Source organism: Suillus clintonianus (genome assembly GCF_016758775.1).
Source record: "Suillus clintonianus strain FC179 chromosome Unknown DEU56scaffold_28, whole genome shotgun sequence".
Taxonomy (NCBI): Eukaryota; Fungi; Basidiomycota; class Agaricomycetes; order Boletales; family Suillaceae; genus Suillus; species Suillus clintonianus.
The window spans coordinates 181042-203951 of record NW_024539252.1 but is presented as its reverse complement, the minus strand read 5'-3'; the positions used below and the strand labels follow the sequence as shown (position 1 = coordinate 203951).

Below are 22910 nucleotides of genomic sequence, written 5' to 3'. Positions count from 1 at the left end.
TTGAAGGGCCAATGGCGCGCGTCTCCGGTGGGGCCTTGTGACGCTTTCATGTAAATTGACAGTCTGCGACTTAGTACTGTTGCTGTGCGCCCTTGTTTGATGCGGCAGCCAAGATGTAGCACATGTACTAGTAAGTACATACCATCATCTTCGGATCTGTGCACCATGCTGAGGATTATACTCCGGTGCTGGACAATTAATTATAAGACACCGTAAATTGATCATACGTACACCGTGGCCCTATCATTGATTAATATTGATTTTTGATCGGAGTTGAACGTTCAAGTTGAGTTGCCGACTCCCCAATCATCAGGTATACGTTCGCAAGAACGTGGATGACGACATCACACAGCTCGTATACGTATGGGATGCCTGTACGACTGTGCATGGATCACGTATATATATGTTGACCTGGAGTGATGTCAGTTTGCTGGCACATATTAGTATGAGTGCTTCGTTGCCAGTGACTCAAGTCGACGCGGTCTCAGCCTCAGGCTTGAACGTCAAGGTAAGTGCAAGGCCTGCTATCGAGTCCCAAGTCAATCCTGGATCACTGATGCGCTCGTCCCAGCACGCTTATGGTGCAGTTGTTATCTACTATCAGTTGCTTTCAGCGGTTGATGTTGCCACCTTGCTACTCCCGATAGTTGCACTAATATCGCTGTGGGTGAGCTATAGAAGTTACCACATCCGATTGGCATAGACTCATGTTTTACTTGGACACCCAGGTGTATGACTACACACTGTGCCTGCCTGACGCGGCAAGTAGAAATTTACTTGAGCGGCCGAGAGTGTTTTGATCTGTAGCTGGTGCAGGTGACCTTAATCGTCGAGTCTCGATTGGGGATCGGCACACTTCTGTATCTAGCGTGCAGCCACTTGCCATTTGTCTTCATGATACTGAATATGCTCGGTGAGTGTCCCGTACCCTCTTCGTTTTCTTCCTCCCTCATAGTGTCTTTCAGTGATTTTTCGACCTGATTCCCCACTCTATGTACGTGCAGCCAAGTTGAAGCGTCGCAGACGATATAATTCAACCCATTCCAATCGTAGCTTTGTCGCTCTTATGATATTGCTAATACCAGTGAGTTTGCTGACACTTTTCCCTGACACCTACTGACACCGTATCCAATACTTCATTAGATGTAGGGATACTGACGGTCGTTTGCGCTGAGAGTGGGTACATCAGTCGGCTGCTAAGCCAGCAGTGATTCTGCACTCTAACATTTGCACTGGTTCAGGCATATTCATACTCAGAGCATATGCAGTATGGGAACGGGAGAGATGGATTGCAGTGTGCGCAGTTATCAGCACCATTGTGAGACTGATATTTGGAGGCCAAGACCAACACCGGGTGACGATGTCTGACTCATCTTATGCAGGCCTATCTAGTACCAGGGATCATCTACCTGCAGGAATTTAACTCATCACTCTCCGGTGTGTACCTATTCAAGTTGGGCAGCCAAAGCTCCTAACCTCTGGCATACAGACCCATGCTTTATCCCTGGCGTTACCGGATATGTGGATATGGAGACAAGATACAGACTTTGTGTAGCATTTGGCTTGTTAGCTGTTGCCGAATTACGTTCGTATTGGGGCTGTTAACATGAGCTTGAGCTGACTGCATTCCCATCCATACACACAATTTCAGAAATATTGTTATTTCTGCTGTATCGCACCGTCAAGAGTCATGGTGGGTGGAGGATTGACAACCGTATTATGCTCAGCCTCTTGCGACATAATCTGCTGTATTTCGGCTGCAGCTTTGGTTGGTGCCCGCAGATCAACAGATACCTCACATATTTACTTGTGAAATGTTGCAGCCTTTAACCTCGCTGTCATTCTTGCTGCACTTTTTCTTCCGGTGAGTTAATGTATACGTTCGAAGCCGGGCGCCCTATTAACAAGAGACGTAGATTCCAATTGCACATGCGCTTGCACAGTTTGTCCATTTTCATTTTGGAGGAGGTGAGGGATACTCATTCAGCAGCAGGACTCAGATTATTATGCAATCCCTCTTGGTCACGCGAATGCACAGGGACTTCTGGAAATCGGACCGTGCTTCTTGCGGCCTCAACACAAATGGCTCTCTCGCAACGTGGGTGGCGGCGGGTGGCCTGGATGTTACGTGACGGTGTGCTCTGATGGCCAAAGAATGGACGCCGGGCGGACAGATACTCCAGTCTTTCGAATACATGTATATGCTACAAACCACTTTTCTGGAAATCAACCCAATGTATTTCTAATTTTCTTCCGTTTCCTTTTCCCCCTCGGCTCTCTACGATTCCCACACGTGTTATACTGACGTAGTGCATGTAGAGAGAATTTCTGTAATGTACAAGACTCGCATTAGGTTGATATAACACATTCGACTGGGAACAGACTCCCGGGCTCACTCCACCCATCCTGTCCAGTTTCTTTTTCGGAACCACCGTCATGTTGTCCCCTCGACGAGGCTGCTTGATTTGGCCTGAGACTACAATATATTATTCACGTGTCTGTCAAAATGAGCTCAGTCTGATCAAAAAGTCCATACATCTCATGAATGCAAATACAATAGCTTGGTGGTTCATTGTGTACACGACATTGCTTACAAGCTGTTCACCGTCATTCATGTTTATCACAAACGGCTTTAGGTTTCCGCAATCCCACAAGGCCCCTGAACGTTGGTGTCGATGTTGCCCATCTTATTCTAGTTCTGCCGTACCAACGGTCACATTCAACAACCATACGACAGACACTGTAGCGACCTCTGTTTGAGCACCACAGACACGATGTAAGGCGATTTTAATCGTGTGCTGTGTACACAGGTGTTTAATAAGTTTTGTGCACGACCATGATGGAGGGGACGCTTCGCTGAGAAAAAAATGGGCCGAGACAGCGCAGGGCAAAAACATCAGGGGTATTCACGGACTCACTGGCACAGGAGGAGCCATCAGGCCAATAAAATTAGGTTGTCTCCATGAGAGAAAGGTAACGCGAGAGGCACCTATGCACCCGTAGCATCAATTGCATGACATATGATCAAGTCCAAGGTAAGTACACTTTGAATCAATACCCATGATATAGACGCCGATGACTACGCACCAGCGTTACCGTCAAAAAAACAGCTAAGGCTGTGTGTAACACGGTTGCAAAAGGACGGGAAGCCTGGCCAATCTCGATCGAACTTTTGAAGAACTGGACACTGACAGACGTTTGACAGGTCTCGTGTTCGGTAGATGAACTGAGACTTAGGCTGTCCGTAGTGTTACACGGCAGCCGTTAGCTTTAAGATCAAGCGGAAGGATAGGGTGCAATTCACCAGTAAGTGATGATGTTGGACTTGCGCGCAGTGCATTGCCATGGTAAGCTGTTCAAGAGAGGATATCCCAGGGTGCAAATCCATGGTGGGCTTGGGGTAATTGACATCGATCGATTGTCCAGCCCCGGAGACGAATAACCGACGCCTAACAGTGGCACGCGTATGATCTTTGAAGGACTCGGATAAATCTTACCGCGACATAGCTGTACATATCATATCCCTTGATGTAAGTTAATGAAGGCAAGCTTCAGGGCGTACTGGATCTTGCAAAGAGATGTGGCCATTACTTCGTACCTCAAACATACCAGCCAGTATTGGCGCGCGTGAGTTGGTATACTTACAGTGGCAAGAGGGTAGCCGAGACCAGCGTGTACTTCGCCTTCGGCGCATGTGTTCCAATATCACAAGCATACAATACCTACTCGACGTTTAATAATAGAAACGATCTACCCACTCAGTCAACCGGGAACCCGGAATCGACTACGGAAAGGTGAATAAATGGACATTATGAAGATCCATAAAGAGAGAAATGTGTCGCAGGGGAGCAGACGTACAGGTGTTAACATGACACCAGAAAAGAACGGAAACGAGAGCTGATAATAAGGAAAACAGATACGACAAGCAGATGGCGTGTTTAGAATAAGTTTGGGAGGAATGATCTGTATTGTTGTCAGCGAAATATCAAAAGCCAGGTTGGTAAACACTTACACTGCACTCATTCCAATCGCGAATGCCGCGACGCCCCATGCAAATGATTTTTGCCTTGGCTCCAGATGGAACCTTCCCACCCGCTTGTTCGTTGCAATTTGTCTTTCCTGCACTTCTGGTTCCTTAAACTGAAACCTCAACTCTGTACTCTCATCTTCATCTTCCCTCGCGCGCTTTAATGAGTCGGTCTCCATCGACGGTGCATCCCGCTCCGCCTTCAACCGCTCAATCAATTCCTTCTGCTCAGCTATGTCCTGAGACATATTTGGGTGTGCAATTTCAATTGTCTCCGCCTCCTCTTCCACAACAGTCTCGTCTGACCCCCCTGGAGTAGTTACTTCAATGATCCGCACGGCTCGTGCAGATGACTTGACAGTCTTGGGAGATTTGGTCGCGGGCGAGAGAGGTGCCGGTGAACGATGTGCTGGCGCGCGAGGAGCTGGTGATCTGGGCTTGACTGGCGACTTGGCCGGCAAGGAGACTGGGACAGGTGCTGGACTCTTGGTCCGCGCTGATCGCCGTGGGGGAGGCAAGCTGGAAGGCGGAGGATCTGTGACCAGTACGGGAGAAGCTTCCCGCCTGCGTTTTGGGGTCGGGAGTGTGATTGACGGAGCAGGAGTTGGGAGGGTACTAGTTGCAGCAGGAGAGGATCTCGGTGCTGCTTTGGGTGTCGTTTTTGTCGAAGAACGACGGTAGGCTGCAGAGGGGTCGGGGGTGGCCTTGGCGACATGAGGGATGACGCCGCCCAAACCATATGTTTGCGCAAATTCGGGAAGGAGAGCGACGTCAGGGCCGACCCATGTTCCAGCAAGGCGCACGATAGCAGGTTCCTTCGCGGAGCCATTGTTTCCAGCGAGATCGTAGGTATCCTTTACCCAGACGGTTTCACGACGTTCATCAGCTTCAGAAGCGGTGGGGAAGGCGGCCCGGAACATAGTAGTCAGACTGATGGCACCCGTATCAAAACGCCTCAAGATAAAGGCATGACCACCGGGCTAGATATGATTGATCCATTAGCTATAATCAAATTGGATTTGACCGAACATACTGTAGGAATCTTCATGCGCCCCACCTAGAAGGGGTCAGGTTGTGATAAGGATGAGATAATGGATAGACGTACCAAAACCTCATGGCCATCGCGATCAAGCGACTGATATTTGACAGGAGGCAATTTAGAGAGGTCGACTAGGCGAGGGTCAGGATGTAGACAAGCATATGAGAAAAGGACTTACGAGAAGAGATATGGGGGTTCTGATGTTTGAACGGAAGGTCAGGTCGTGGTGATAACGTTGGTGGCATCTTAGACTGTAACAGTCTAGTATTGACAAGTTAGAGAAAGAGATATAAGTCAAGTCAAGTCAAGACTTGGGAAAACCAGAACCAGACCGCAAATATAAAACGTGCAAAGGTCACGTTTAAAACGCGCCGTGAGAAAATCAACACTTACCAGGTGGCTGTGTAAACCTCGGTTTTCACACTCCGCTTTTGTTCTTTGCTCTTGTCTGTGGACCATGGTCACCGTCGATGTGGTCGAATTCATCTTGGGAGACAAAGGCGTTCGTCACTCTTGTGAGTGGCCACGAATGCTACGGGTTTCAGCAACATCCACAAGGCAAACGGCCACATCTGGTTACGTGCAGCGAATTCACTTTTACTGCCTGTAATCACTTGTCGTCATACTGAGCACTGGCCTACGGTAAACTCCAATCCGAGGGGATTTGTGGGCGCATTGTGGACGAGAGGGTCACGCCCAACAAGCACTTTGCCAACATAATTGATATCACTCTCCTCGTATCTGTGACTACAAACCGTCTACTATCAATACAACTGGAAAATGAAATATAACATGCACGTCTATATACAGATAACACATACGACAATGATTTTTCGTGCCAAGTTGCCAACTCACAACAGGTCAGGCCTTCCAACAAGTGCCTCCACAAGATCCTTAACCTCTGCCCACCAAGCTGTCTTTCCTCTGCGGTTCTTCATATCTGCATGTTGCACCATCTCCTGGACCGGCACCCATTTGAGGGCAGACCCTTGTATCGTGATGACTGCAGCGCTTTCAGGTGGCGCTTGCTTTACTTTGCCATCTTGTTTCTGCAGGGCATCGTGATGTTCCTCAAGGAATGCCATGCATCGGAGGGAGAGACGAGCGGCACGTGCGCGATCCATTGGGGATGGGATCCCACCTTGCAGAGTGTGTCCGAGGGAGGCGGAACGCGCATCGAAGAGTTTACCGCCTTCTTCCTTGAACATTTTCGTCACGACATCAGTGGTGTAGACCGTCGACGCGCACTCATTGCTGGGAAATCATCTCAGCAAATTCACTGAGTTTGAGATACAAAACTGACCGAATGACCATGCGTCCTTCACTCTTGCCCTTCGCATCTAGTCCATAACGGATCTTCAGGAATTTGACGTCCTGGCGAAGTGTGTCAAGGTTCATGCCCTGCTCTGGAGTGTAGACGATGCTGGCACCGGTCTGATTAGGCACACCCATCAGTCCCATATCCTACGAACTTCAGCGCCAGAGTACTCACTGCCAAGGCACCCATGGTGGCAAGGTACCCACACTGGCCACCTTGCGTTTCAACTACAAACACCCGGTTCCTACTCGCGCTCGCGCTCTGCTTGATTGAGTCGCACGCATCAACAAGTGCATTCAAGCTCGTGTCGCTACCCAAGCTGAACTCCGTCATCGGCACGTTATTTGAGATCGTGGCTGGGAGATGGGCCATTGGGATGTGGAACGCAGGGTAATGTTTCCTCCCCGTCTCAAGGATCAACAGTGCATTGAACGCCTCAAATCCGCCGATCATCAGAAGTGCATGGAAATTATGCTCCTGGAAACGTGCAGCTACAGCGCCCAGGTCAACATCTGGAAGAGTACGGTTTGTGCCGAGCTCAGAACCGCCGCGAGAGGTCCAGTTATCGACACCGAGCCAGGAAAGCTCGTGAATATTATCGTCAAGCAAACCGCGGAAGCCGTTGTGCACTGCGAGTGGGCGATGACCTTGCTTGATACAGTAACGTACTGCAGCTCGGGTGGCCGCATTCATGCCGCCAGCTGGGGCGCCCATGCTGTGTAGAGTGAGAAAACTATTTGTAAGATATCGTGTAGAAGACGTACTGCAAAATTGCAACACGCATCCTCTGTGCGAAGAAAGATATCAGATAAGCCTTGATGGGATACGAGAAACTTACTCTGTGATGGGGCAGTTGCTTCTCTTTGAATAGCGTTGAGGTGGCATGGAAACCTTCTAAACTCTGGAAAAACTCGGGGTCACGCATGGACATTGCTTTTGTAAAGTCCTTCGCGCCGATTGCATCAGCTACCGCACGGGTCATCGCAACTGCCTCCATGAGTGGCACACGGGTTATTTTATTCTCCCTTACACCGATCATGTACGAAGGAGTTTCAGGCGTAGCCTCTAATAGCGCCTTGACGGCCTCTTCGCCTTGTAGTGTCGGCTGAAACGAGTTGTGATAAGCAATAATGAATAAATCAATCACGAAGACCTACCAAAATTCGATCGAAAGCGCAAGGTCTCCCACCGCGCTGGGTGTGTCCAAGAGTTGTGACACGGGTGTCGAGCCCAACACGCTCAGTGAGGATTTCTTTGACGTATTCTGCGCGAATAGGCTGAAGATCCGCATCGATCGCACCCTCGGCGACAATGACGATTGTTTTACGCTTGCCAGCTTCTCTGTGCTGTGAAGGAGGGTTGAAACAATAACGGAGATCAAAAAAGATTTAGCTTACGCTACGAATGGCTTCACACATGTCATCCTCCCAGGTCCCCCCAGGGAGAGTTTGGGGTGGGCGCTCAGGGATGAAGATGAAGTCTGCTCCAGAACTGCAGTACTATAAGCGTTGTATATTGACAGTAATCACAACGTACCTGACACCAGCAAGCAAAGCAAGCCAACCACAGTGCCTCCCCATCACTTCCAGCACAAATGCACGCGAATGACTTGCAGCAGTTGAATTAATGTTGTCAATAGCTTCGCAAATACGTTGCAATGCTGTCGGTGCACCGATAGTCAGATCTGTCATGCTCATGTCATTGTCAATCGAGCCAACAAGGCCAACGATCTTGAGATGTCCGTGCTTCTCTGCCTGCTCTTCTGTGATTTTGCCCTGGGTGAGCAGTTGCGATACGAGGGAAGGCCATTCAGAGCGAAATAGGTCGGCACCGGTCAGAGAACCGTCACCTCCACAGACAGCAAGAGCGTCGATTCCCTCTTTGATGAGATTGTGAGCAGCAGACAGACGACCTTCTGGGGTGCGGAAGGCTGCAGATCGAGCTGTTCCAATGAGAGTACCACCCTGCCGGGTAACATTTAGCACACATGCGCTGTAGGAAACATGCATATAGGCACCTCAGAAAACCAACCCCTGACATCATCCCATCCCACACGAACGATATATCGACCTTTCAATGTGCGGCCATGGTGATGATCACCCGTTCCATCTCGTAGAAGGTCACCATCTCCAAAACGGAGATTCTGCGTAAGATTGGTGGGTACTCCTCGATGAGCACATTTTAGTGCAGATGCATCAGCTGGAAGGTCTGCATGAATTGTATGCGCCTGTGTGTTTCCCCTCACAAGTCCCTCATATCCTTCCCGTACAATCCATGTTTCGCAGCCTCTATAAATGTCGATGGAAGTTGAATGCGATGCAGACGTGAGAATTGGAACAACCTCTAGCTTTTCAAAACACACCTCAAGATGCCGATCTTGACGATGGCACGGACGACAGCATTCATGCCAGCGCTGTCGCCTCCCGAAGTGAGGACTGCAAGCTTCATTTTGCCTGTGGACTGGGCCATCGCGAGTGCAGCGGATGAAAGTGGTATTTAAGGTGCTCGGCGGCGATAGTGAAAATCAGGTATAGTGGACTGATCTAGTGTGTATGGCTATATCAACTAATCGTCTGGGCTATGGCAAGCTGACGCCACCAACCAGTTAGTACATATCGTATGATGTACGGTCAGCGCTTGGACCGACCTGGACGTTTTCGGCCCGCGGTGTCATTCGGATCAGTTTATCTTTTAATCATCGAACGTTCATCGATTGGCATCCTTGACTCTTACATACTACTCATGAAACCAACCTCCTGGCGATTGTTTTCCTACCCTGCAGGCTGCGACGGCAGCATCCGGGTTCGCTTGAGGTACCGGCGTCAGCGTCGCACCCGCATAGCCTTAGCACCGCCTGCTCCCTTCAATTGCAAGCCTAAAGCTAGCCTTCTTAGGCGTACTACGAGGACTCTTCCGTTGCGCCGTTGCCATTTCACAAGAGCAGTCTGAAGTTGTAGCTGCACGGGCTCAGAGCGGACTGGCAGTAGTTGTGTCCATACACAGCTGCTGCGTGCGAGTACCATTCTCCTTTGTTCAATGTTGTCTCTTATCCCATACGGGTGGAATAGGGCTGAGGCAAGTGGCATTTTGCCTCAGCCGGCTACAAAAAGTAGCGATGGGTGAGCAGGTACGGCCAATCGTCCATCTCGGCAACTCAGCTATGTCCTCTTTTGTACCTAGTCTCTGCTGACCCCTCGAGACAGATATCTTAACCATTGACGTGTCTCAAACATCTGAACGTATGCATGCTGAATGGCTTTAAATCAAGGTTGAGTCTTCTCGATGCATAATTACTGCAGTCTGTAGTAAGGACATTGCTTGACAGTGAGAAGTGATTAGTGTTCATCTTGAACTTACTTTGGCATCATCTATCTTCCCGGGACATACAGTGTGCGAGGCGCGCGGTCTGAACGTGCTTGTTAGAAATTCGAGCCAGGAGGTTGCGGGTTGCACAGTGACAATGTCATGGGTCGAGAGTGCTGTATGCGAATCTTAAGTCAGCACCCATGGCTTCATTTGCGCCTCCTCGGATCCGAGCAACGGCTCTTCAGTTTCAATTAATTCTCACCTCTCTCTAGCTCCACTCTAGTATCCCTCTTTACCCTCTGTTGATCATGGCAGTTGACGAACTCTCCTTTACAGCACGTTACGCTCGTCAACTCATTCGCGAGAACATCACCCGCGAACTCCGTACTCTCCGTGAGTCCCACGATGCAGAGCCACCCGTTGATCTCCCAGCCATAGGTGGTATCTGCTTGAAAGATCCTTTTTCGGGTGCCGGTCATCCCCTTGAAGAAGAAACCTATCTGGATGACAGTGTCCCTCTGGATGTCAAATTCTGTATTATTGGCGCTGGTGTAGCTGGGCTGTACATCGCCATGATTCTGAAGGAACTCGGTATACCATTTGATCTCGTGGAGGCCTCGGACCGCGCCGGGGGACGCTTATACACACATAGATTCAGCGAGGCTCCCAATGACTACTATGACGCAGGAGCTATGCGTTGGCCTGCATTTCCAACGATGAAAAAGTTAGCAGGCCGTTTGGTTCTGACTCCACAATTTTAACATGGACATCAGAGCACTTGCTCTATTCGAAGAGTTGAATGTTCCCTTGATTCCCTACTACATGAACGGAAGGAATACCCCGATGATGTTCAACAACATCTTGGGCCCGCCTTTGAACCTTTCGGAGTACGACCCATACAAATTCGGTGTCAAGAATGGCGGTACGGTCCCAGATGAGTATGAAGCTGTTCTGTTTTCTTGCGCATGGTATGCTAATGTTTGAGGCCAGGTATGTGGCCATTGGAGTACAGAAAATTCTTCAGCTGGCGTTAGCACCCTACCTTCAGCTTCTGAGGGAAGACTTCGGGCAAGGTTTCAAAAAGCTCATGGAGGTGGACGACTGCTCAATCAGAGAATACTTGCGCACGTATATGTCAGTCGGTGCTCCATAATTCACAATCGTTTGTATTAATCGATTACTAGGCAACTTGATTATCACACGAGTCAATGGTTAGAGACAAACATTGCGTACGACGTTGCTTTAACTCCATCGTGATTTCTACTGAAGTTTGTATTAGCCCCAGCGACTTCTTTGACCAATCTTTTACTGAATATGTTATTCTAAGCTCGGACTTCCACGATTGGGAGAACTATGGATGGAATTGCATAGATGGCGGCTCATCAGTTGCAGTTTCTGCTATGCTGGACAGAATTGCTCCTCATACACCCGAGTATCGCACTACGGCCACTCGCATCGCTTTGAAACGTGCCCAATCGAAGGTGTCTAAGGTTGAAGTCAAGCTCGTCAGCTCATTGGGTCAGTCATCCATCCGTCATTATGACACGGTTTTCAACACCACACCCTTGGGATGCTCGCAAAACATGGATCTTGTTGGTGCCGAGCTGCACCCTGCGCAAAGGGATGCCTTGCGCTGCTTGCGATACGATACAGCTTGCAAAGTTGCGATAAAGTTCAAGACCCCATGGTGGATCACACGGTGCGGCATCACAGAGGGTGGTGTAGCAATCGGCGATATCCCCATCCGCGCGTGTTGCTATCCGTCCCACAGCATCCATGATGACCCGAGGAAGCCCGCTGTGCTCATCGCCTCCTACACAGTGGGTCAGGATGCCCAACGTATAGGGACCCTGATTAACCGGGACTCACCTTCCGGGGAGTCACGGCTCATGGAAGTCGTATTGCAAGACCTTGCACGCTTGCACGCCAGATCTGGGATCACCTACGACTTTTTGGCAGCGCAGTATATTACACATCATGCATTGGACTGGAGAGATAATCCATTCTCCGGTGGGGCATTCGCGATATTTACGCCGGGGCAGTTCAGTCACCTGTACCCGTACCTCGCGCGTCCTGCTGCTGACGGAAAATTGCACTTTGCGGGGGAGGCCTCGAGTGCGCATCACGCATGGGTTGTGGGTGCGCTCGAGTCGGCGCAGCGAGCCGTCATACTCTCGTTACTGAGGTTTGGACGGCGGGACTTGGCAAAGAAGGTGGAAGAACGCTGGGGACCTTCGTCTGAGCTAGAGTGGGAAGGACAGGAAAACGCATATGTGCAGGCGATGCTTGGTCGCTTGGAACCAAAACGTATGGCTACGCTGGAAACCACAGAGAGCTACAGCGACCCAGATGACCATCGTGATGTCAGGGATGAAAAGTTTAGTGCTTCTGCCGCCAATGAGCCTGACAGTAGTGACTCGGATAAGTCATCCGTACGATCAGGAGGATGTTGCATAGCATGATAGGTCTTCGCGATATTTCTTATGCCTGAGGTGTTGCAATGATGCGCAACGACCGTAGAAAGAATATTGCACTCGATGCGTCGCGATTGGGTCTAGAGCTCCTCGTACCATCACAATATTCTTCGACAATCGTACAGTGTACCAATATGTTATCAATAACTAGTTAGATGTATTTAGACCTTTACATTTACATGTAGAATAGATATCGGGAGGCGACAATGAAGTGATGCACAGCTTGAATTTGAACGCGGTAAACGAAACAAGTGTATGCCAAAGCATTGGGATAAGAGAATAGGTGTTTTGCGAACGAAGAAACCGGTGGTCACGGTACGTCGAGCTAAAGGAACCAGGAGAACGACTGTCTGCCTTCGATTGGTCTGGCTAGGCGAGACGATAAATTGTTGGTCCGTTTTTGACCCTCGCCCGTATGAGAATCTGCGTAATGGTCACATACACGAGTACAGGCATTGTCTCTTCATCGACAGAGTTGCACGATCATGATGACCTCGCGGAGGAAGCACACCATCACGTAATATCTGGAGCTCTTGCCAACCACGTTGTGAAAGAGGCATCTGTGTTGATGCCGCACGAAGCACGGTCCGATGTCCAGAAGTCCCTGTGCATTCGCGTGACTAAGAGGGCTTGAACAACAACCCCACACCTGCTGAGGAGTAAGTAACTATCACCTACTACAAAGTGAGAATGGACAGACTCTGCAAGCATGTGTGCAACTGGAAACTACGTCTCTTGTTAACGATGGGACGGACTCGAACGTATAAATTAACTTACCAGAAAAAACATTGTGGCGAAGATTATACTGAGAGAAAAAGCTATAAACATTGCAAGTAAGTACGCAAGATGAAGTCATGTGAGCACTGAGCACCAACCACAGCCGCAACCACAGTATAGCAAATTATCTTGCATGAGATTACGCATGAGGCGGTTTTCGATCCCCCAGCCACCCTGACCTTTGAGGGTGCGATACAACAGAAGCAACAATATGTCTGAATTGTGTGCACGCAAGGGCATGCCAGTGCAGTCAGTTCAAGCTCGTGTTAGCAGCAGTTCCCAATACGAACGTAACTCGGCGGCGGCTAGCAATCCAAACGCTCCATACATTCTGGAGCTTGACTTCGTATCCAGATATCCGGAGATGCCAGGGATCCAACATGGTTCTGTATGCCAAAGGTAAGGAGCTTTGCCTGCCCAACTTGAATGTGTACACACCGGAGACTGACAAGTTAAATTGGTGCAGGCAGACGGTAATTGGCACTAAATAGGCCTGGAGAAGGCGAGTCAGACATCTATAGTTAGCCATAGCCTCCATATATTGGTCTCACAATGATGGAGACGAATAAGAACGCCGCGAACCGTCTTTCCCGCTCCCATACTGCATATATTCTGAGTAAGAAGATGCCTAGACCAATGCAAATATTAGAGCGCAGAAGTACTGCTGGCTAGCACGGTTGCTGAACCCACACTCAGCGCAAAACATCGTCAATATGCCTACATCTGATGAGGTATTGGACACGGCGTCAGTATGTGTCAGGAAGTGATGTCATCAAACCCACAGGTATTAGCGATATTATAAGAGCGGCAAAGCTATGATTTGGATGGGTTGAATTCTATGGTCTGCGACGCTTCAACTTGGTTACACATACATGGGGTGTGGAATCAGGCCGAAAAACCACTGAAAACCGTTATGAAAGGGATTGTACTATGAGGAAGGGAAAAACAGAGATGCGTGTCGGACACTCACCAAGCATATTAAGTAATATGAAGGCAAGCGGCAGGTGGCTGCAAGCTAGATACAGAAATGTGCCGATCCCCCATCGAGACTTTGCGACAAAAGTGACCTGCACCGGCCACAGATCAGAGTAATCTTGGACGCTCGAGTAAAGTTCTACTTGCCGCGTCGGGCAGGCACAGTATGTAGTCATACAACTGGATGACCAAATGAAACATAAGTCTCTGCCAATCGGGTGTGGTAAATTCTAAAGCTCACCCAAAGCGATATTAGTGCAACTATCGGGAGAAACAACATGAAGGATCAACGGTTGAAAGCAACCGATAACGGATAATGACTGTACCATATATGTACTGGGACGAGCGCATCAGTGATCCAGGATTGACTTGGAAACGATAGCAGGACTTGCACTCACGTTTAAGTCCAAGCCTAAGAACGCGGCGTCAGTTTGAGTCACTGGCAACGAAGCACTCATACTAATGTATGCGAACGAACCGACATAGTTCCAGGTCAATATATATATATACGCGATCCATGCACAGACATCCAGACATCCCATACGAGCTGTGTAATTGAATGTCGTCATCCACGTTCTTGCGAACGTGTACCTGATGATTGGGGACGGGTCACGGCAATTGCACGGCAAGGTCACGGACTCACGGTGTACGTATGATCATTTTACGGTGTCTCTAAATTTAATTGTCCAGCACTGGAGTATAATCCTCAGCATGGTGCACAGATCCGAAGATGATGGTATGTACTTACTAGTACATGTGCTACATCTTGGCTGCCGCATCAAACATTTCAGGGCGCACAGCAACAGTACTAAGTCGCAGACCGTCAATTTACATGAAAGGCAACACAGAACAGTGAATCGCAAGGCCCCACCGGAGACGCGCGCCATTGGCCCTTCAAACACTATTAATCAAAGACGAGCGAATTTAGTCAGAAGTAACGTTTTTTGAACTTTTTTCGTAGGGAGTCGGCGTGTCAAATCGGATATGTACTGGCTGCAGCCTGCAGGGAGACCTGTATGCCTTGTGTGGATGTCTCCTTAATTTTCATGGCAGATGATAATATCGACGGCACAATATTCAGAGGCTTTTAGCCAGGATCGCAGATCCATATAAATGGAGCTGCGCATCCAATTGAGCATGTCTATCAGCCGTGGTCCACTACCCTTGGCTGAATCCACCGTCAACTTTGTTGAGAGTTACGAGGGGTACGCCTTCAATATATGCTGGTTCAGGGAGAAGCTAAAATGATCATGAATTTGAATATATGCGAATGCGATGCAGAGTTCATCAGATGGGAATGTAACATGTTAAGTATTTACATTGTACCATTTGTAACAGCGGCGACAAAGTGACGCAAAGGCAGGGATTCGACACCACTACGAGTCTACGACGTGCCCTTGACCGCCCACCTCCGACAGCTCAGTGACACCATAAGTCCTAGTGCAATGACAGCAGTCCACGAGGTGCTATGGAGGGCCGACATCGCACCGTGAGTCGTTGGAGCATACGAAAAAGTGACAGGTGTTGGGTGGAATGACCTTGGTCGGATGACAAGTTTCTCATACGACGCCCAGAATTATAGGTTGAAAATTCAAAGGACTCAACTTCAAAGTCGTGGGAAGGTTCTCTAGAAGAAGTGTGCGGTTTGAACTTTGCGGAGCATGCCGAGTTACAACCGCCATGCACTCCTAGCTGCGCTCATCTTAGGACTCTTCCATCATGGTCAGACCTTGAAGTCAGTCGATCCGCCACGCTCACTAGCTATAGTTGAGCTGCTAGTAGCAGGCTGTCGCGGCCCGCCTATTGAAATGCGGATGTCTCAGGTGAGTGAGTAATTACGATTCTGACTAGGGGGCGACTCAATTCAATTCTAATCATGACGTCCCTCAGCTCACACATGTCTCACTGTAATGTCATGCATACAGTTTAATTGGTCTCGTCATTCAAGAGGTATACAATCTCACACTCTGACTTTCTCATCGCTCTCATAACTTGAACTACAACTCCATCTTGCATACTCATACAACTTCTCTTCATCCATGGCTTTTGAAATGCAGCAATTACTCACTTCTGGCAGGCTCCAGAAGTCCGACTTCACTCTCTCGCATTCCGCCTGCGAATCCAGCGTCTCTGATGCAGAGGTCATGTCTTCCTTCTCCATCGTTCCCCAGGACATTTCACCCCATACCTCTTGCTTTTCTGCATACTCCAACGACTCATCTCTTCATAAATTCAAGCGCAGGCGCTCCAGACGCTCTTCCAAGGGGAAGGCGGCTACGAATCTGCTTGGGGATGCCAACACATGTAACCCCTTGGCTCTCGAAACTCTTGCTAGCCTTTCCTCGAACTGGCTCAACCTGTCCTTCGCGGACCGCACTCCTACCTACACGGACTATTTTGTCAATTACTGGCGGGACGCAGTAGCAAAACAGCAAGACCTTTCGGTGGATCATTTTACTGCTGTCATGGCAGCTGTCCACGAGGATTTACAAGCTGGCTCGGCCGTCTGCTCGACCCAGCCCATGCCCGTACAAGCCAATGAGGAGCCCTCCGGTTACGTGCAATACGAAAATGATCCCTTTACACTCAGCTGTCCGTGGGACGATGATGGGCAGACTTACCTAGACGACTGGGTCAAATGGGACGAATGGCGGCGGGAAGATGACGAAGTTTTTTTCCCAACCCGCGACCAGCACAACTACGGAGCTATTGGCCAGCAATCTATATATCCGCAGCGCAACATGGGTACTCTTTTTGAGATCGTGGCACCAAAGCCGGTCCGCGCATGGAACAACATAAGCTGGCCGGCTCATCCACCCGTCGCACCTGAACAAGTCATCTGGGGGGTGTTTATCGAACCCGAATCACCCGTCGCGTCAAGCCATTCACTTATTTTCTCACGCCTGCTTCAGTGAATACTATCGACTGCATACAGAGGGACCGTTCCGAAGCCAAAACCTGGTATAATCAGTACTTGGCTCCAGAAGTAGCTGAGCAGCTCACTCATTATCTCACACAGCGGCCATGATGCAAAGACATGACTCGGCATTGATCGCGGGATTCATCCTGATGCAAGGTTGGATAAAGGTGGAAAGTGTCCAACTTGTTAAGAGTCACGAGGGGTATGCCTTCGATGTAAGCTGGTTCAGGGAGAAGCTAAAATGATCATGAATTTGAATATATGCGTACGCGATGCAGAGTTCATCAGATGCGGATGTAACATTTAAATTGATACCAAGTCCTAGAATCGTCTTGAATATAGCCAAGTCCCAAGAATCGTCTATCAGAATCAAAACTCCAAGCGTGTATATGGATCCATCTCTCTATCTTTAACTACCACATCAGCTCTAACAAAGAAATTTCACAAGATACGCGCGTCATCCATGACACGCATGCGGCTGGCCTCCGGCGTTCAAAATTGCGTAGGAGCCAGAGATACCAATGCCGTAGTCTTGGAATTCGACCACAGGCCCATCGAAGCACGTGGAGTAGCCCATGCTTTAGGTAGAGACCTGAAGGCTAGGGGTCAGGTGATAGGAAGGTGGGAGTAGAGGAAAGAGACTTACAGCTACGTTTAAGTTTCTTACGAGATCTGTGAGGGAGTTGCCCATTGCGAAGATTGTGGGTCCAACTGTTGCATCCGAAAGTCCAAAAACGAAACGAAATATCTGTGTAATGTGTTGTTGATTAGTATGACGAAATATGTGTGTGGGCAACGGGATGAAGAGGAAGTCCATACTAGTCCTGGACCACCACGCCATACGTGTGGCAGTAAATTTAAACGGCAAGGTTGACAATCACAGCTGCGAGGGGTGTGTTATGATACGAGCGAACTTTCTGTATTGTACGGTTCGTGCTTTTATATATGCTACGCTCAGACTAATCTCGAGTTGCCGATCCATTTGTATACGCACCGGTTGTCATGCTGATGCTGAGTAGTATCGGATTTTGCGCATGTTATTTTGTAGTCAAACAAGATACCATTGAATACAACATCGAGTCGCCCGAAAAATGCCAACTATCCTGACGAAACATACGGAGATATAGCTACAACTACAAGTGCATTGAATGCGACTGTACATTGAGTCGCGGTCGAGGAGTACCAACTATGAAACATACGGAGATACAACTACAACTACAACTTGAAGCTGTGCATAGACGCCACATGTGGTGGACTGCACCGCAAGTCTCAGTAATAGTATGGTTACGTTCTCCGAGGTTGTGCGCAATGTTTGTCATGGCGCATGGCAAGCGCATGGTCCGTATTACTAACATGAAACTTTGTTATAATCACCAACGACTGAGGTTCTCTGCACTTGCCCTTCTATTGCGCCCAGCGGCTATTCGGGAAGGATGGGGAAGCTGTGAAACGGGACCTAATCATCAAGCTCCTTCCCAAAAGGGCCCTTGTAGAGTAGTGCACCAGATTCTCTAGGTGAGGTCGATGCAGACTCGGAGCGCCTCGTCAATATTAGCATTAGGGTACTCCAAATACCAACACGTCAATTTTTTGCACTACTCCAGAATCATCGTCTCTCTACCACAATTCGTTGTCAATACAGGGAACCAAGGGCAAGTTGCGACTCACTTTCACCAGCAGAATCCTACTTTCGTCCATCAAAATCTCTGCCCCGTCAAACAGCCTATCGCTAAAAACCTCCCGATACGTTAGTGCAGACCCCAGCGGTTCCGTAAACGGATATGAGATCATTCTATCCACCTCGCCTCGTACAATTCGATCATAAAACCCTGGCATATCTACCGCGCCATAATTCCAAGCGATGTGCGGATTGAAATCTCTGATACACAGCCGACGGGCCTCGTCCGAGTCTGATGAGTGGAAGGGGCTTCCATCAATAACCTCCACAGTGCGGAAACCATAGTGCGAAGGTTGCCAGTACTCATTCTGTCGAACACGAAACCATGCCGCATGCTGTGGTCCCCACGTCGACCAAAGTAACCTGGAACCATTCGAACTCGATTGATCGTAAGTCCTGGCAAATAAACCTTCGAGTTCTAAAATGGCGCTACGCCGAACAACAAAGCGGCAAAAGAGCAGGTCGTTTGTGTTCGATCGCGGAGTAACGCAAACAAGGATGGCTATGAGTTGGTCGTCCATACTCGGATGAAATGAGCATGAAGGTTGGAGGTAGGATTTTCGAGAATAGGGAAACGTAGAATCGGGAGTTGGATTGTCATTCGTGAACATATCTGTGTATAAAAAGTCATCCATGAGAGAAGGTAAGGAGATTCTTGCGGTGCATTGTGGGGGCTTTGACTTGTCGGCGATGGAATATATTTCCACAGTCCCTGAAGCAACAAGGGCGAGGAACCTATCCTCTGTAATGAAGGAGCAGTCGCTGATACCACAGTCGAACAAAAGAATGAACTATCGTATCCATTAGTGTCTAGCCGTGTTGACTTGTGAAAATGATTTACCTGATAGCCCTCTTCGGATTTCCAGTCCCACAGTTGTATGCAGTCCAAGACGTTGCCCATGCTTCCGATAGCGTCACGACAAAGCATGCTAATGTAATTCCCGACGATTTGGACCTTCACATGACCTATGGGATCCAATATTCGGCGACCAACATCATCTTCGTCGAGTGCTTTCAGGGATGGTTGCGCTGCGTCAGGGTGGGTGTCGTTCGTCGTCAGCGACCTAAGATGGACATCGTATACATAACTTTGCCTGCTCACGCAGTCTAGCCTGAGAATGGACATAGCGAAAATAATGTACACTCACAAGTCTGGTGGGCGTGACACTATAATAAGCAAGTCTTGCGCAGCACAGAAAGTGAAGTCCACCAAAGCCGGTACATCGACAGGGTGACTCCAATAATATAGATCACCAGAATCAGACGCGGAAGGCAGCCGAGCAAAGGAGATGCAGTTCTCCCCAGCTGAACCGTATATGCCACCCCCGAACGCATATATCTGTCCTAGCATCAATGAGGGGAGCGAGCACTTCCATTCGTATTCGGCGCGCTGCCACGCAGCGTTATACAGCCCAAGTTGTTTACGAAGCGTAGCTGGTGGCACGTCCGTTTCCGAGGGTCCAACTGGAATCATTTGGAAGTAACTGAGATCGATGGTGTATTGCAGCATCTCCGAGTCGTCTACAATTTCTTTCAACCTTTTGCTTGTCTATGGCGGATGAGCAATGGGCACAGCGAGATACCAGATCGTATCTGTTCACTTACCTTTCGTATCCTCATTAGGTCGTATGCATCGAGAAATGCCAGTACATGGCACAAAATTTCTGGTGGAAGCTGTATCAGTGTTATGGTGCTCATGATCTGGCACATCAGTAATTCTAGGGCATATGGAAATGAGCCAGTTGTCAAGAACTCGAAACACGGGCAGCAGCTCAACTGAGCATGATATAAAAGTCTAAGTGCACGTGGGATTCTATTTTTGGTGAATAGATAGTCTTCTAACTTTTCTCCTTGCAATAAGTAGTGGACGCGGCTGCTCATCCTAACCTAGACAGTGATATTTGAATACAAAAACAGTTTAGAGGTCTAGAGATTAATCTAGGCAAACCAACCAATTTCTTTTGTATCAAGGGTACTGCTGGTACTAAGTCAAGGTGCCTGCCCACGCACACTGCTTGTACAAAGTGACAAGCTGAAACCACTTCTTTCTTGCCGCAACGATGAGTGTTTTCGCCATGATAGGCGTTGATCATGTGCAGTGGCCACAACAACCGCTCGATCTCCCTGATCCCTGATCCGTGATGTGAGAGCAAACAACGCCCCGATATTTCCTATCAACCTCTCACTTAGGCTAGTGTCACCATGCATATATCTGTTTGTCAAAGGGCTCGTAGCCTGTGTTACGGGTGATATCAGATGCAAGGTGCACATACACGGAGTGGGACATCAGGCTGAAAAACCACTGAAAACCGATATGAAATGGATTACATTATAAGGGAGGGAAAAATGGAGATGCGTACCGTACCGGACACTCACCGAGCATATTCAGTATCAGGAAGGCAAATGGCAAGCTGAGTACAGGATTGTGCCGAGCCCCCATAAAAGTGACCTACACCGGCTACAGATCAGAAAACTCAGCCGCTTAAACAAATCTCTACTTGCCGCGTTGGGGAGACACAGTATGTAGTCATACGACTGGATGCCCAATTGAGTGAAATATGAGTCTATGCCAATCGGATGTAGTAACTTCTATAGCTCACCTACTAGTGCAAATATCGGGAGTAACGCCGTGACGGATCAACCGCTGAAAGCAGCTGATAGTAGATAACAACTGCACCATAAAAATGCTGGGACGAGCGCATCAATGATCCAGGATTGACTTTGGACTCGATAACAGGACCCGCACTCACGTTTACTAAGTCCAAGCCTAAGAACGTGTCAGCTTGAGTCGCTGGCCATGAAGCACTTGTACTAATGTATGCCAACAAATTGACATCGCTCCAGGTCAGTACAAGAGAAGTATACAAACCATGCACGACCCCGGCACCGCACCGTGACACGACCACACACAGAGAAGACATACGTAAATCTGCGGACTGTGTGTGGTCATCCGCCTATTCAACACTCCCCGACCGTCCCCGGTCACGAAATATTTCTATAATACTTACAGTTAGTACCTTCAACTCTGGCGTCACCTCATATGCTATAGCCTACGCCTTGGTTGCATCAGAGATTTCCGGGCGCACATCCCGGATGACATTATCGGTGTGATGATCGGAGCCTGTCAATGCACTCGGGGGTTTTGCAAGACCATTTTGAGGGCCATGATGCATGAAGTTCATTGTTCAAGTCAAGTTCAACTTGATGCCGCCCACAGCAAACTCTAAAATTAGTATTACGTAAATAGCCGAACTTGGCTCTAGCCTGAACCAGCGACCGCAGGCTTGTTCTTCTTGTTGCAAGTTAAATTCAACACGTTCAACATTCGTTCCGTGTTCTCCGCGCGCAGTTGTTTACTCAAACAGCACCAGAATATTGCGTATTTAGGTTTCACCGTTTCAGTAACGTTCGCAATGTAGTGGCTGGGTAGTGAGTGAGTAGTCTTGGTCTCCCCCATAGACGAATGAATTCAAGACAGTCATTCCTAGGGTGGTCTACATTTTCTCAATGATACATACCTGGTCCTAATACATTACTCTGCGGCATTTGGTGCTTTTCCAACCCAGTTCCATATAACGGTTATGTGCGGTGACTAGATCATATTGGAGTGTACGTGGATGTTTCAAGTTAAAGTTTGAGCCATCTCACTTGCATTCCCCCCTGACGCCAGCCTGGTGGAATTTCACCCTCATATCTCATTCCTTGCCGCCGATTAAATCGGCGAGGCGCTTCATTGCTACTGCAACTGCCGTCACGACAGACGTGCATTACAACGATTTCCTAAACTACGATACCCACTTTCGAATAATGAGTTCGAGCGATGCATTTAAAGACCGAGATGTTTCAAAGTACTCTATCTCTTAACTTGTCTCTCACTGTTCCTTCTCACCAGCACACATTGCTCATTTCGACGCTCACAATATGACTTCAGCGGCCTCAGAATTTATTTTACCTGACCTCCTCAGTGATCGTCACTATCCCCTGCGAACCGGTCTCTCGTGCTTCTGAACAATGGCTCCTCGATGAAGTGCATCTTCAAGAGCCCGACATCACCGCATTTATGGGCTTGCGTGCAGGTGAACTCACTGCGGCTGCCTATCCTGATGCAGATCCTTTCCATCTCCAAGTCTGCTCCGACTTCATTCACTGGTTGTTCAACATAGATGATGAAATGGAATTGGACGCCGTCGGTGCACGGGAGATGCGCGAATGCTGCATGTCTGTGCTCCGATATATAGAATGAAGGCCTGTCTTCTTTCTAGTATCATCATCTCAACGTCCATGCATGGCCATTGGCTTTGTCTAATTTCAAACAAAGTCAACTTGGATTTCCGGCAACGCCCGGGAGTAACAGTACCAGTTGGCACAGCTCGGCCCAACGTCGTACTTACGAGAC

General features: G+C 48.7%; 8 protein-coding genes across 8 annotated transcripts; 2 read left to right on the top strand and 6 right to left on the bottom strand.

Moving 5' to 3' along the window:
• Positions 1 to 319: 319 nt before the first annotated feature.
• On the top strand, positions 320 to 1862 carry DEU56DRAFT_294172 (uncharacterized protein). The gene is made up of 11 exons (XM_041345521.1): positions 320 to 508; positions 572 to 667; positions 729 to 761; positions 817 to 913; positions 966 to 994; positions 1054 to 1084; positions 1144 to 1176; positions 1242 to 1318; positions 1383 to 1437; positions 1490 to 1585; positions 1652 to 1862. The coding sequence occupies exons 1-11, from the start codon at positions 404 to 406 to the stop codon at positions 1828 to 1830; spliced, it is 831 nt and encodes a 276-aa protein (XP_041209397.1). The 5' UTR covers positions 320 to 403; the 3' UTR covers positions 1831 to 1862.
• Positions 1863 to 3659: 1797 nt separating this feature from the next.
• Positions 3660 to 5424, bottom strand: DEU56DRAFT_980133 (uncharacterized protein). The gene is made up of 5 exons (XM_041359771.1): positions 5245 to 5424; positions 5133 to 5197; positions 5061 to 5084; positions 4013 to 5007; positions 3660 to 3963 (listed from the first exon to the last, which is right to left on the bottom strand). Exons 1-5 carry the CDS (start codon positions 5309 to 5311, stop codon positions 3939 to 3941), a joined length of 1176 nt encoding a protein of 391 aa, XP_041209396.1. The 5' UTR covers positions 5312 to 5424; the 3' UTR covers positions 3660 to 3938.
• Positions 5425 to 5860: 436 nt separating this feature from the next.
• On the bottom strand, positions 5861 to 9037 carry DEU56DRAFT_856299 (phosphofructokinase domain-containing protein). The gene is made up of 10 exons (XM_041355265.1): positions 8747 to 9037; positions 8402 to 8672; positions 7921 to 8348; positions 7782 to 7875; positions 7542 to 7730; positions 7223 to 7489; positions 7149 to 7171; positions 6559 to 7099; positions 6370 to 6500; positions 5861 to 6320 (listed from the first exon to the last, which is right to left on the bottom strand). The coding sequence occupies exons 1-10, from the start codon at positions 8851 to 8853 to the stop codon at positions 5918 to 5920; spliced, it is 2454 nt and encodes an 817-aa protein (XP_041209395.1). The 5' UTR covers positions 8854 to 9037; the 3' UTR covers positions 5861 to 5917.
• Positions 9038 to 9998: 961 nt separating this feature from the next.
• DEU56DRAFT_911829 (uncharacterized protein) lies at positions 9999 to 12152 on the top strand (the record flags this gene model as incomplete). Its single annotated transcript, XM_041357326.1, has 5 exons — positions 9999 to 10414; positions 10464 to 10628; positions 10681 to 10824; positions 10875 to 10919; positions 10970 to 12152. The coding sequence occupies 5 exons, from the start codon at positions 9999 to 10001 to the stop codon at positions 12150 to 12152; spliced, it is 1953 nt and encodes a 650-aa protein (XP_041209394.1).
• A 566-nt stretch (positions 12153 to 12718) lies between these two features.
• Positions 12719 to 13417, bottom strand: DEU56DRAFT_294147 (uncharacterized protein). The gene is made up of 6 exons (XM_041345520.1): positions 13380 to 13417; positions 13232 to 13327; positions 13040 to 13156; positions 12942 to 12982; positions 12865 to 12883; positions 12719 to 12813 (listed from the first exon to the last, which is right to left on the bottom strand). Exons 2-6 carry the CDS (start codon positions 13269 to 13271, stop codon positions 12785 to 12787), a joined length of 246 nt encoding a protein of 81 aa, XP_041209393.1. The 5' UTR covers positions 13272 to 13327; positions 13380 to 13417; the 3' UTR covers positions 12719 to 12784.
• DEU56DRAFT_294069 (uncharacterized protein) lies at positions 13418 to 14747 on the bottom strand. The gene is made up of 11 exons (XM_041345519.1): positions 14665 to 14747; positions 14395 to 14608; positions 14315 to 14328; positions 14243 to 14252; positions 14158 to 14177; positions 14064 to 14096; positions 13912 to 14008; positions 13814 to 13842; positions 13724 to 13754; positions 13493 to 13664; positions 13418 to 13434 (listed from the first exon to the last, which is right to left on the bottom strand). The coding sequence occupies exons 2-10, from the start codon at positions 14483 to 14485 to the stop codon at positions 13570 to 13572; spliced, it is 420 nt and encodes a 139-aa protein (XP_041209392.1). The 5' UTR covers positions 14486 to 14608; positions 14665 to 14747; the 3' UTR covers positions 13418 to 13434; positions 13493 to 13569.
• A 2414-nt stretch (positions 14748 to 17161) lies between these two features.
• On the bottom strand, positions 17162 to 17879 carry DEU56DRAFT_798717 (uncharacterized protein). The gene is made up of 2 exons (XM_041353013.1): positions 17285 to 17879; positions 17162 to 17221 (listed from the first exon to the last, which is right to left on the bottom strand). Exon 1 carries the CDS (start codon positions 17675 to 17677, stop codon positions 17417 to 17419), a length of 261 nt encoding a protein of 86 aa, XP_041209391.1. The 5' UTR covers positions 17678 to 17879; the 3' UTR covers positions 17162 to 17221; positions 17285 to 17416.
• A 574-nt stretch (positions 17880 to 18453) lies between these two features.
• Positions 18454 to 20212, bottom strand: DEU56DRAFT_735144 (uncharacterized protein; the record flags this gene model as incomplete). Its single annotated transcript, XM_041348433.1, has 4 exons — positions 18454 to 19305; positions 19356 to 19608; positions 19663 to 20063; positions 20120 to 20212. The coding sequence occupies 4 exons, from the start codon at positions 20210 to 20212 to the stop codon at positions 18454 to 18456; spliced, it is 1599 nt and encodes a 532-aa protein (XP_041209390.1).
• Between the last annotated feature and the right edge of the window lie 2698 nt (positions 20213 to 22910).

What these genes read in the sequence shown, in the direction of transcription:
- DEU56DRAFT_294172 (XM_041345521.1), top strand. Translation starts at nt 404, where the DNA reads ATGTTGACCTGGAGTGATGTCAGTTTGCTGGCACATATTAGTATGAGT. An exon ending in CCTCAGGCTTGAACGTCAAG is followed by an intron (nt 509 to 571) that starts GTAAGTGCAAGG and finishes CGCTCGTCCCAG; the next exon opens with CACGCTTATGGTGCAGTTGT. An exon ending in GTTAGCTGTTGCCGAATTAC is followed by an intron (nt 1,586 to 1,651) that starts GTTCGTATTGGG and finishes ACACAATTTCAG; the next exon opens with AAATATTGTTATTTCTGCTG.
- DEU56DRAFT_856299 (XM_041355265.1), bottom strand. Translation starts at nt 8,853, where the DNA reads ATGGCCCAGTCCACAGGCAAAATGAAGCTTGCAGTCCTCACTTCGGGA. An exon ending in GCTTTGCTTGCTGGTGTCAG is followed by an intron (nt 7,876 to 7,920) that starts GTACGTTGTGAT and finishes ATAGTACTGCAG; the next exon opens with TTCTGGAGCAGACTTCATCT. An exon ending in TGTGTGAAGCCATTCGTAGC is followed by an intron (nt 7,731 to 7,781) that starts GTAAGCTAAATC and finishes CCTCCTTCACAG; the next exon opens with CACAGAGAAGCTGGCAAGCG.
- DEU56DRAFT_980133 (XM_041359771.1), bottom strand. Translation starts at nt 5,311, where the DNA reads ATGCCACCAACGTTATCACCACGACCTGACCTTCCGTTCAAACATCAG. An exon ending in GCGATGGCCATGAGGTTTTG is followed by an intron (nt 5,085 to 5,132) that starts GTACGTCTATCC and finishes GACCCCTTCTAG; the next exon opens with GTGGGGCGCATGAAGATTCC. An exon ending in GGCGCATGAAGATTCCTACA is followed by an intron (nt 5,008 to 5,060) that starts GTATGTTCGGTC and finishes AATCATATCTAG; the next exon opens with CCCGGTGGTCATGCCTTTAT.
- DEU56DRAFT_798717 (XM_041353013.1), bottom strand. Translation starts at nt 17,677, where the DNA reads ATGGCGTGGTGGTCCAGGACTAGTATGGACTTCCTCTTCATCCCGTTG.
- DEU56DRAFT_294147 (XM_041345520.1), bottom strand. Translation starts at nt 13,271, where the DNA reads ATGTATGGAGCGTTTGGATTGCTAGCCGCCGCCGAGTTAC. An exon ending in GCTAGCCGCCGCCGAGTTAC is followed by an intron (nt 13,157 to 13,231) that starts GTTCGTATTGGG and finishes CACACAATTCAG; the next exon opens with ACATATTGTTGCTTCTGTTG. An exon ending in ATACTGTGGTTGCGGCTGTG is followed by an intron (nt 12,983 to 13,039) that starts GTTGGTGCTCAG and finishes CAATGTTTATAG; the next exon opens with CTTTTTCTCTCAGTATAATC.
- DEU56DRAFT_294069 (XM_041345519.1), bottom strand. Translation starts at nt 14,485, where the DNA reads ATGACGACATTCAATTACACAGCTCGTATGGGATGTCTGGATGTCTGT. An exon ending in TACTGTGCCTGCCCGACGCG is followed by an intron (nt 14,009 to 14,063) that starts GCAAGTAGAACT and finishes TGGCCGGTGCAG; the next exon opens with GTCACTTTTGTCGCAAAGTC. An exon ending in TTATAATATCGCTAATACCT is followed by an intron (nt 13,665 to 13,723) that starts GTGGGTTTGATG and finishes ATACCTCATCAG; the next exon opens with ATGTAGGCATATTGACGATG.